The 12,166-nt window shown below is 44.3% G+C and overlaps 1 protein-coding gene across 1 annotated transcript in view; it reads right to left on the bottom strand.

The window, feature by feature from the left end:
- Positions 1-10,421, bottom strand: part of LOC139154135 (seizure protein 6 homolog) — a 46,265-nt gene extending 35,844 nt beyond the window's left edge. Inside the window, exons 1-5 of the mRNA XM_070728566.1 lie at positions 10,112-10,421; positions 8,843-9,061; positions 6,467-6,784; positions 5,438-5,571; positions 1,654-1,846 (exon numbers count right to left, since the gene is read on the bottom strand). Of these exons, the coding sequence (XP_070584667.1) occupies positions 1,654-1,846; positions 5,438-5,571; positions 6,467-6,784; positions 8,843-9,061; positions 10,112-10,421 (1,174 nt within the window). The remainder of the gene's footprint in view (positions 1-1,653; positions 1,847-5,437; positions 5,572-6,466; positions 6,785-8,842; positions 9,062-10,111) is intronic.
- Positions 10,422-12,166: the final 1,745 nt, after the last annotated feature.

The raw sequence follows: 12,166 nt of genomic DNA, 5'->3' as shown, positions 1-12,166 counted from the left end.
AGCCTGAATTTAGAGAAATGTGCATGCAATTAGATGCACGCTGAGAACGAACCAATCTATTCTAATAATACGTTAAACATGTAATGTGTAGATATTCACTTTTGTTCTGAAAAAGCCTGTTGAGAATCAGCTTTTGTCAGGTCTGATTTTTGTGCTAGAATATTTATTGTTTGTTTGTTTGTGTATTTATTTGTTTGTTTGTTTGTTTAATTTCTATGCTGCCCTTCCCCTGAGAATAGCCCAAAACTTCAGCACAACACTGAAAAAAATATTTATAATCTTCTGCACTCTTCTTGTGCTCTCAGTCCTTAGTCTCCCACTGCTCAAAGGGGTAAGAACTGGACATCCTGGCTGGGTTTTTTCTTCGAAGGCATTTCACTTCTCCTGCCAGAAGCTTCTTCAGTTCAGACGTCTGAGGACAGAACTGAAGAAGCTTCTTGGACAGAAGTGAAACATCTTCAAGAAGAAACGAAGAAAGTCCAGTAGCCTCTTGAAAAAAAGCATCTTTGGGATATGCTTCTCATAACATGCAGTCTAAACACCCTGGGAGGTTTTGAGTAGGAATCTCAACCATATGTGGAGGACTAAGCAGGGAAAGGTATTTATTTTTATTTATTTATTTTGTCCAATACACAATGAGGGTTTTAGTGGGTATATATATATAATTATATATAATATATATAATTATATATATATATAATTCTCTGCCTTACAAGGCAAAGGTTGCAGGTTCAAGTCCCAGTGAGGGTATGGCTAGCTGATGAGGCCAAAATAAGGCCGAAATAGATCTATCCTAGTCTCCCTTAATTTTCAAATTCAGCAAAAAACAAAACAACATATATACACACACACACACACACACACACACACACACACACACAGAGTAAAATACATGATGAAGGTTATAGAGGAGATATTCATACTAAAATATATCTAAGAAAGAATAGAAAAGAAGGTATAGTAATAGAACATATCAATGAAAGAATAGAAGAGATATAGGAATAGAAGAAAGGTATAGGAGATATAGGAGAGCAATAGGACAGGGGACGGAAGGCACTCTAGTGCACTTGTACTCGCCCCTTACTGACCTCTTAGGAATCTGGATAGGTCAACCGTAGATAATCTAAGGGTAAAGTGTTGGGGGTTTGGGGATGACAACTCGGTTACTGAAGTCATATTTTTTACAGTCAAGTTTGGAGCAGTTAATATTAAGTTTAAATCTGTTGTGTGCTCTTGTGTTGTTGTGGTTGAAGCTGAAGTAGTCGCCAACAGGCAGGACGTTGCAGCATATGATCCTGTGGGCAATACTTAGATCTTGTTTAAAGCGTCTTAGTTCTAAACTTTCTAGTCCCAGGATTGAAAGTCTAGTCTCGTAGGGTATTCTGTTTCGAGTGGAGGAGTGAAGGGCTCTTCTGGTGAAGAATCTTTGGACATTTTCAAGGGTGTTAATGTCTGAGATGTGATATGGGTTCCAAACAGATGAGCTGTATTCGAGGATGGGTCTGGCAAAAGTTTTGTAAGCTCTGGTAAGTAGTGTGAGATTGCCAGAGCAGAAGCTACGTAGGATTAGGTTTACAACTCTTGAAGCCTTCTTGGCTATGTTGTTGCAGGTAATTTAAAAGAAGGTGTAATGAGGAGGTATTCAAGCCTTACCCTGGTAGTGGAATCTGAAGACACCAGGGGTGGTGGTGTGGTAGCTCTGGAAATGAATCAGAAGCTGATTGGTTGGGCTACGGATCACTTGCCCCTCAACCATCAATGATTCATTGGCCAAGACAACAGGCTTCTCCCCTCCAAGACCTTCCACCGTCAGTGAATCCTCCTTGGACAAGTTCAGAGTCTGCACCTGTGAAGTGAACAAAGGTAGGAAGAAGGAAAAAAAAAAGGGAACACTCAAAGAACCCATCCTAGATCTGAATGAATGAAATATTCTCATTGAATACTTTGTTCTGTACAAAGTTGAATGTGCACAACCGCATGTCAATCAGTGTTGCTTCCTAAGTGGACACTTTGATTGGGGGAGGATGCTCACAGACGTTTGATTTACTTGTGTTGTTTAAATGTTCCCTTTATTTATTTATTTTGAGCAGTGTATTTTAAAAATGTTGTTCAACAATCTAAAGTTAAGAGAAGATATGATCAGGAAAATTATTGGGTTCCGGAAGATGAAAGGGGAAGCACCTCTGCAAAAACAGGACTTGAAACACATATTTATCTAATGCAGTGTTTCCCAACCTTGGCCATGTGAAGATATTTGGACTTCAACTCCCAGAATTCCCCAGCCAGCATTTGCTGGCTGGGGAATTCTGGGAGTTGAAGTCCAAATATCTTCACATGGCCAAGGTTGGGAAACACTGATCTAATGGACCAGGGTGGGTTAAGCTTCAGAAATATTTCCGAAGCCCTTTGATTCTTGAACAATCACTTTGGTGTTTCTTAAAGCAGCTTTAAGCCTTTAAGGTTCAGTGCAAGCCTGGAGGGGTGGGGGGAGGATGCTGTTGGTTAATTAACCCATTCACTAAAATGGATGCAACTCTTAAAGCAACAGCATCTTTATCCAGGCGAAGAAGCCTGAAACCAGCTTTTCCAAAGGGCAGCTGACTCTGCTTGTCAGCTGGGAAGCTTGCAAATGGTGGTCACTAAGATCCCAGGACATTGCAAGAGTTGGAAATACTTGCAGGTTGCTAAGCAGCCAAATTATGGTCATGTGACCATGGGATGCTGCAGAGGTGGGGTCCACTTACCTTCCCTACCAGTTTGCATTACGTCGAAAGTAATAATAATAATAATAATAATAATAATAATAATAATAATAATAATATTCAAACTTCAGATCGTGCAGAATGCAGCTGCGAGAGCAATTATGGGCTTCTCCAAGTATGCCCATATCACTCCAACACTCCGCAGTCTGCATTGGCTGCCGATCAGTTTCCGGTCACAATTCAAAGTGTTGGTTATGACCTATAAAGCCCTTCATGGCACCGGACCAGAATATCTTCGGGACCGCCTCCTGCCGCACGAATCCCAGCGACCGGTTAGGTCCCACAGAGTTGGCCTTCTCCGGGTCCCGTCGACTAAACAATGTCGTCTGGCGGGACCCAGGGGAAGAGCCTTCTCTGTGGGGGCCCCGACCCTCTGGAACCAGCTCCCCCCTGAGATTAGGATTGCCCCCACCCTCCCTGCCTTTCGTAAACTCCTTAAGACCCACCTTTGCCGTCAGGCATGGGGGAACTAAAACACCTCCCCCTTGCCCATGTTGTTTTGTTGATTGATTGACTGTGTGTCTGTTTTTTATATATACTGTTTTTTATGAGATTATTAATTTAAATTGGAACTGGATGGGTGGGCATTGGATTTGGTATTGTGTACTGTACTGTTTTTTATTATTGTTGTGAGCGGAGAGGGGCGGCATATAAATCCAATAAACCTAATAATAATAATAATAATAATAATAATAATAATAATAATAATAATCCCAGTGATGGGTACGCCTTGACATTGTGATCGTGGAGAAAAAGAAAGTATGGATCATTGACATCGCAATCCCAGGAGGCAGCAGAATTGAGAAGCAGCTAGAGAAATTAGTGAAATACGAAGATCTAAAAATCGAGCTGCAACAACTCTGGCATAAGCCAGTGAAAGTGGTCCCAGTGGTCCTTGGCACGCTGGGCGCAGTACCAAAGGATCTCAGCGGACATTTGACAACCATCGGAATTAACAAAATCTCCATCTGTCAATAGCAAAAGGCCGCTTTACTGGGATCGGCAAACATAATTCGCCGCTACATCACGCAGTCCCAGGTGCTTGGGAAGCGCCCGACTGGTGATGAAATACGAAATCCAGCATAGTGATCTCGTTTGCTGTGTTGTACTGACATAATAATAATAATTTAATAATTTATTAGATTTGTATGCCACTCCTCTCTGAAAACTCAAGGCAGCTCACAACAATAATAAGCAATGTACAAACCCAATATTTAAAAACACAATTTAAAAATCCTTATAATAAAATAATGACACAACCCAATCAGACCATATATAAAGCAAAGTAGTTATGGGAGATGTAAACTTCCCCATGCCTGGCAGCAAGGTGAGTTTTCAACAACTTGCGAAAGGCGAGGAGGGTGGGGGCAGTTCTGATCTCCGGGGGGAGTTGGTTCCAGAGGGCTGGGGCCACCACAGAGAAGGCTCCTCCCCTGGGCCCCGCCAGATGGCATTGCTTAGTCGACGGGACCCAGAGAAGACCCACTCTGTGGGACCTAAACATTTTATGCATGCAGAGGGTTTTTGCCAGTTTCTTTCCAGGAATGGCGAGCATAGGACCGGTTTCCACCACCAGTTTGGGCGAACCGGTCCGAACTGACAGCAACCCACCATTGTGCAAGGGTCATAAGTTCAAGTCACTTTTTTCCACTGCCGTTGTAACTTTGAACGGTCACTAACAAATGGTTGTAAGTCAATGACTGCCTGTAATGTGGTCAGGTCTCGCTGATTCTTTTTCACCTTCTAAACACTTTTGGGAAAAAAAGATCAATCCACATAGAAACATAGAAGATTGACGGCAGAAAAAGACCTCATGGTCGATCTAGCCTGCCCTTATACTATTTCCTGTCTTTTATCTCAGGATGGATATATGTTTATCCCAGGCATGTTTAAATTCAGTTACTGTGGATTTACCAACCACATCTGCTGGAAGTTTGTTCCAAGCATCTACTACTCTTTCAGTCCAATAATAATAATAATAATAATTATTATTATTATTAATTGGATTTGTATGCCACCCCTCTCCGCAGACTCGAGGCGGCTAACAACAGCAGTAAAACAGTACAACAAAATCCAATACTAAAAAAACAGTTAAAAACCCATTATATAAAAACCAGTCATACATACAAACATACCATGCATAAAATTGTAAAGGCCTAGGGCGAAAGTGTATCTTAGTTCCCCCATGCCTGGCGGCAGAGATGGGTTTTAAGCAGTTTACAAAAGGCAAGAAGGGTGGGGGCAATTCTAATCTCTGGGGGGAGTTGGTTCCAGAGGGTCGGGGACGCCACAGGGAAGGCTCTTCCTCTGGGTCCCACCAAGCGACATTGTTTGGTTGACAGGACCCGGAGAAGACCCACTCTGTGGGACCTAACCTAAATAATAATATTTTCTCACGTTGCTTCTGATCTTCCCCCCAACTAACCTCAGATTGTGCCCCCTTGTTCTTGTGCTCACTTTCCTATTAAAGTGAACACAAGAAAAAGGGGGCACAAACTGAGGTTAGTTAAAAGTTTAGACTCATCCACATGAGTTTTTACACTTAGAATATTGTCACTTTGAATGGACACTAGCCAGCATATACATTAAAATGAAATTTCATTGCACAAATTTCCCAATGTCAGGCCTACCGTAGTTTTAACTTCTTCAGGGCTGACCAATTCATATCGTCTTACCTGCACTTCTATTCCGTAGCCCATATACACTGAAATCGTGTAAGTACAATCTAGGCCTCCATAAAAGGTAGTGCCAGCGTAATCGGGAGATTCAACGTAGCCTTCTATGTCGGTAATGTTGTTGTTGCAAAGTACTTGGCGAGGAAGGCAAGAAAAAAGACAAAGAAGTTTAGTTTAGTCCAGGATGGTCCGTATTTTTTCAACTAAGTTCAACCTACCATTATTTGGTGACTCCATATGGGTCATCCAGACCTTTTGGGCTGGAGGATGATAAAGGTAAACATTTCCTGATGCCCAGCCATGTCTAAGTACAAAGGTCAGTGCTAATCTCTAGTTTCTTAGCCTGAGGACACTTCGGTGTTCATGTGGTCATTAATGACTATAGGCCGAGGCGCATGGAATGCTGTTACCTTCCAACTGAAGTGGTACCTTTTTATCTACTCGCATTTGCATGCTTTCAGACTACAGTAATACCTCGTCTTATGAACTTAATTAGTTTCCGGAGGAGGTTCGTAAGGCGAAAAGTTCGTAAGATGAAACAATGTTTCCCATAGGAAACAATGCAAAATCAATTAATGCGTGCAAGAAAAAAACCCACAAAAACGCCGCCGCCCGGCTGTCACCTTTTGAAACAGCAGGGCGCTTCTCAGCGTTCTCCCAAATGCCGAACCCAGAAGTTCGGCAAAAGTTCGGGTTCGGGTGGCCACCGAGAAGCCCCGCCGTCTAGCTGTTGCCTTTTGAAACAGCCAGGGGGCTTCTCAGCATCCTCCCGAACCCGAACGCCAAACCCGAACTTTTGCCGAACTTCCGGGTTCAGCGTTCGGGCAGCAAGTTCGTAAGGCGGAAAAAGTTCGTAAGAAGAGGCAAAAAATTTCCGAACCCCGGGTTCGTATCTCGGAAAGTTCGTATGGCGAGGGGTTCGTATCACAAGGTACTACTGTACTAGGTAGGCAAGTAACATGAAAGCGTTGGGTTTGGAGAAGGCTTACGCCCATGTCCAAACCTTTGCATCTCACTCATATCACTTACCAGGCGTATGAACAGTTGTGATAGTCGTCGTCGTAATCAGGGTGGTCGTTGTCTCCTCATCACCATCAGGGATGAAGGTGGTGGTGGTGGCCGAAATAGGGCGGTTGGCCGAACCGACCTCGTCCAGTGGAGGGGGCAACCAGGAAGGAGCAGCCGCCGTTGAAGCTGGAGGTGTGGTGAGTAAGAAGCCAGTGGGAGGGGCAGCGGTGGTCAGCGGGGAGGGGCCAGTGGCTGTAGCTTCAGAGGTCTCAAGGACCGTCCCACCATCTAGATGTTGGGTGGGTGGATGGAATGGGGACAGAGTAGAAGACTGTCCTCCTAGTTAGAAAGAAGGAGTATGGGGACATCAGAACAAAAACACTGCAAATCTCTCATACCTGCCCACTGGTAGTGGATTGCTAACTTTGCAGTAGGGGGCTGCACACTGGTAGCAGCCCCCGGTTTGCGCAATTTGCGCGTGACTGCTCCACTGTCAGTACTATGGGCGCTGCCATCTTTTTCCTTCAAAATCTCACAAAGGGGTGCACATAAGAGCCAGGGTGGTGCAGCCGGTAGAGTGCTGTACTGCAGGCCACTGAAGCTGACTGTAGTTCTGTAGGTCAGCGGTTCAAATCTCATCACTGGCTCAAGGTTGACTCAGCCTTCCATCCTTTCGAGGTGGGTAAAATGAGGACCCGGATTGTGGGGGCAATAAGCTTGCTAAAAGGTGCTACTGCTAACATGTTGTAAGCTGCCCTGAGTCTAAGGAGAAGGGTGGCATAAAAATCGAGAAAGCTTAGAACTACGACGACTAAAACACGATTTAAGTATTTCCTACATGATCATATGCTGCAACGTCCGGCCTGTCAATGACTACTTCAGCTTCAACTGCAACAACACAAGAGCACGCAACAGATTCAAACTTAATATTAATCGCTCCAAACGTGACTGTAAAAAATATGACTTCAGCAACCGAGTTGTCGAAGCATAGAACTCATTACCGGACTCAGTAGTGTCATCCTGTAACCCCCAACATTTCTCCCTTATACTATCCACAATTGACCTCTCCAGGTTCCTAAGAGGCCAGTAAGGGGCATACATAAGTGCACTAGTGTGCCTTCCGTCCCCTGTCCAATTGTCTTTCCTTTATCTCGTATATCATATATATTTTCTTCCTTTCATATATCTTCTCCTCTATTTTTATATCTTTTCTTCTATCCTTTTCTTTATATATAATACTACATGTCTATTCTCTTCAATAAGTATTGTGTATTGGACAAAATTAATAAATAAATATAAATAAATAAGTAAATAAGTAAGTAAATAAATAAATGAATGAATAAATAAAGTAAATAAGTAAATAAGTAAGTAAGTAAATAAGTAAGTGAGTGAGTGAGTGAGTGAGTGAGTGAGTGAGTGAGTGAGTGAGTGAGTGAATGAAGGAAGGAAGGAATAAATGAATAAATGTGTGAGATTTTGGGCAATTTTTCCATTCCGCACATGTGCAGAAGCAAAAAAAACCCTTGCGTGTGCATCCCGTCATGAGATTTCAGTTCATTTTTGTTTCCTGTGCATACACAGAAGGAGAAACATGCTAGGGTTCCGTGTGCCTAGCATGGGTGCGCATGAAAGACAAATGAAGCTGCACACGCAGTAGTGGCAGTAATGGCAACATGTCCCTACCTCCCACTGCTCAAAAATCTCCTTTCTGCCACCTGTTTGTTTTTTTCCTGGCAGAAAAACCAATGTGCAATTATGTTGAGTGACAGGCTGCCAAGATGTTTACTGCCACCCTGTGGGCGTAGCTTGTTTTGCGGGAGTGGCTTGATGGTCACGTGACCAGGTAGGAGTCATATGACCAGGTGGTGGCTTAAAGGTCATGTGACTGGGTGGGCAAATTATCAAATAGGGGCTTGGACTCTTTTTCAGTGGATTAAGTCACATTGTTTGAATAACTTCAAAAATGACAAATGATAGACAGCATAATTTGCTGAGGAGCACAGTAACATTTTTAAGGGTTTGTACCGAACCTACAAGGTTCAGTATGATAACAGATTAGGCAAGTAGCTCAATTTCCTTTCATTGCTATAAAAGTTCAGTTCTAGATAATGATGAAAATGATGAAAGCGTTTATGGGTAAAAACATGCTATTTAATTATTTGTTATTTTAAAAGTAATTAAGGATCATACTAAGGGACTAGAGAAGGAGAATAAAAAAACTATTAAGAATTCTGTAAATAGTGTATAAACTTACTACCCCCACTGCGTCCCGTCCCATTCCCCATGGGGGCAACAACCCATTACTCATAATGGAGCTATTCATTAACCCATTTTTTAAAGTGCGATGCCAAATTTTATGATTCACAATGGTGTCACAATGGGGGGGGTGTTTCTCACCGGAAATTGGTTCTTCTGCCACTTCCTCTCCGGGAAACTCCTTTCTCAGCAGTGCCCCTTCAAGCAACTCGGAGAGGCCTTCGGGACTTGGGGGTGAGGATCCCCGCACCTCCGCCGAGACCTCCATTTCCTCCTCTTTGGGTCCCTCCATGGCCTCCGAAGAGAGGGCTTCCAACAGGAGGGAAGGGGTGGCCTCTTCATTTTCCCAGAGAGGCAGGCCTGCAGGAGACAAAGGGTTAACAGTGGCCAGTCCTTCCCATTCTCCTCACATTAGCCCCATATGTCCACAGAGAAGTAGATTGCAAATTTGTTAAATTTGAACAAATATGTTCAACTTCTTTTTGTTATTGTGCAATTGTCCTGCTTTTTAATTGTTGTAAGCCACCCTGAGTCCTACAGAATTGGGCAGCATAGAAGTTCAAGAAATTACATTAAATTAAATTGCAAATTGTAAATTTATTAAATTTAAATAAGGCTGCACGTTCCCTCCTGGACCAGCAGGCATAGCACTGGTTCCCACCCTATTTTTTTCCTGGGACTGGCCTTTCTGGTCTGCAATGTTCCAGACCTCCACAGATGGCAGCAAAGAGCTATAGAAATCTAAGAAGGTTTTGGATCTTCTAGATCAGGCTCCTCCCACTCATAGTCTAGATTGTTTATAGCCCTTGACAGCTATTAGTGCAGCCCAAAAAAGCATAAACTTTTAATGTTTTATTTGATTTATGTACATTAACTTTTCTATCTACCATCTATCTATCTATCTATCTATCTATCTATCTATCTATCTATCTATTTATTTATCTGCAAAAATATGTTACACTTATATAGTTGTCGGCTATAAAAAGTTTATCTGCCTTGGAATGAGGGGCAGAAAGGAAGCTGTATGCTCCTCCCATATTGGGATATACCAGGGTGACTCGACAAAAAATCACATATAACCCTTCCCTGGTACAATAATAATAATAATTTAATAATAATTTATTAGATTTGTATGCCGCCTCTCTCAGAAGACTCGGGGGGGCTGATAAGGAGGAGAGTCTGGATCCTAGAGCAGTGTTTTTCAACCAGTGTGCCGTGGCATGCATGGTCAGGTGTGCCGGGAAGAAGGAAGCTCAGGTTCCGGTCTCACAACTTTTGGCTGAGGGCGCGAAGAGCAAAAAGCTGGGAGACCGGAAGCTGAGCTTCCTTCTTTGCGCCTTCCATGTTTTCCGGCAGCTGCAGTGCCCCGCCTGGCTGGAGCTTCCCTAACGACGGCGGCGGCATGTGAGCCTTGGGGCCCAGTGGGAGGGCGCCAGCAGCGGGAGTGGGAGGGCGCTGGCAGCAGCAGCACCAGGCAGTAGACGCGGGCCGGCGGCTGCGAGCGGTCGGCAACAGCGTACACCATGCCAACAACAGCAGCATCGGGCAGTAGCTGCGGGGCGGCAGCAGGGCAGTCGGCTTCAAGCGGGAGCTCCAGGGCAGAGGCACCGACAGCAGTGGCTGGACGTGTTGCTGGACACTGTGGGGCAGACCCTGGCCTGCTGGCTGGGCCAGGATGGAGATGCCAACCCCGCGCTGATGCCCAGTGCGCCACCAGCATGTAGGGAATCCAGCAACACATCCAGCTGACGATGACAGTGCCTCTGCTCTGGAGCTCCCACTTGCAGCCGACCACCCTGCCACCGCCCTGCGGCTACTGCCTGATGCTGCTGTTGCCGGTGTGGTGTACGAGAGAGAAAGAAAGAGAAAGAGAGAGAGAGAGAGAAAGAGAGAGAGAGAGAAAGAGAGAGGGGAGAGAGAAAGAGAGAGAGAGAAAGCAAGAGAGAGAGAGAGAAAGAGAGAAAGAAAGCAAGAGTGAGAGAGAAAAAAAGCAAGAGAGGGGGGGAGGAAGGGAGAGAGAGAGAAATGGGAGAAAAAAGGGGAGAAAAAAAAGAGAAATTAGAAAATTATTGACGCAGAGAATGAGAAGAAAGAGAGAGAAACAAAAGAGAGAGAGAAAAGAGAGAGAGAAGTGACTCTTGATTTAAAGCATATGATAAAAAGCACCCAAAGAATAAGAGAGAAAAAATCCCAGCCCTCACCTGCTTTTGGAAATGGTTCAAGAGTGTGTATACGCACACACACACAAGAGCGGGATGACAGGAATGGAAAAAGAGAGGAGAGTGTCTTAGAGTGTCATTTTGGTTGGTGGTGTGCCCCAGGATTTTGTAAATGTAAAAAATGTGCCGCGACTCAAATAAGGTTGAAAATCACTCTCCTAGAGGCTAAGGCCACTGCCTTACAAGGCAGAGGCTGCAGGTTCAAATCCCAGTAAGGGTATGGGTGACTGACGAGAGCAAATAAGCTCCAAATAGATCTATAGCAAACCAACCGGATTGGATACATATGTTGTAGGTTTTTGTGGCCAGTTAATCTAATTTTTCTGCACAACCATCAAGCTTTGTGAGATAGGTTGCACACAGAGAGAGAGAGAGAGGCAGAGAGGCAGAGACAGAGAGAGAGAGAGGCAGGCAGGCACAAATCACTTAAGCAGTTTCTATAGCAACAGACAGGCCTACATTCTTGGTTGTTTACTTATGCTTTACTGCCTAATGTCCATTTAGGCCTGTAATTTTGGCCTGCCGTCCTTACACATTGGTCCAATCCTGCACACGTTAGTCCTTGACTTACAGCCACAACTGAGCCCAAAACATCCACTGCTAAGTAAGGTAGTGGTTAAAGTGAATTTTGACCCATTTGTGACTTTTCTTGACACAGTTGTTAATTGTGTCACTGCGGTTGTTAATTTAATAACATGGTTGCTAAGTGAACTTGGTTTCCCCATTGACTTTGCTTGTCAGAAGGTTGCAAGTTGGGATCACATGACCCTGGCGCATTGCAGTCCATCATAAATACATGCAGTTACCAAGGGTCCAAATTTTGATCATGTGACCACGGAAATGCTGCAAAACAGTCGTAAATGTGAAAAATGGTCATAACTCACTTTTTTCAGCCCCGTTTAACTTTGAAAAGTCACTGAACGAACGGTTGTAAGCAGAGGACTACCTGAACACTGAATGTTCTTCTCTGTCCACAGGTCCCTTCGCAGCAAGAACGCTAAATTGTGCTCGCCACCGCGGCTCATAAGTGCTTGCAGGGCCATCGCGATTTTGCTTCTGCAGCTGTGGAGGTAGCAAAATCATGCACGGAGCCACAGGTGTGCCCGTGTTTCAGCATGCACAGAAGCAAAAAACTTGCTGAAACGCGGGCGCACCTGTGGTTCTGTGCACGATTTTGCTACCTCCACAGGTGCAGATGCAAAATAGCGCTGGCCCCACAACTTACGAGCCGTCGCGGCAAGCACAA

This window comes from Erythrolamprus reginae, chromosome Z (genome assembly GCF_031021105.1).
Source record: "Erythrolamprus reginae isolate rEryReg1 chromosome Z, rEryReg1.hap1, whole genome shotgun sequence".
Taxonomy (NCBI): domain Eukaryota; kingdom Metazoa; phylum Chordata; class Lepidosauria; order Squamata; family Dipsadidae; genus Erythrolamprus; species Erythrolamprus reginae.
Note: the sequence above shows the minus strand (reverse complement) of the source record. Positions and strands in the feature narration are given on the sequence as shown.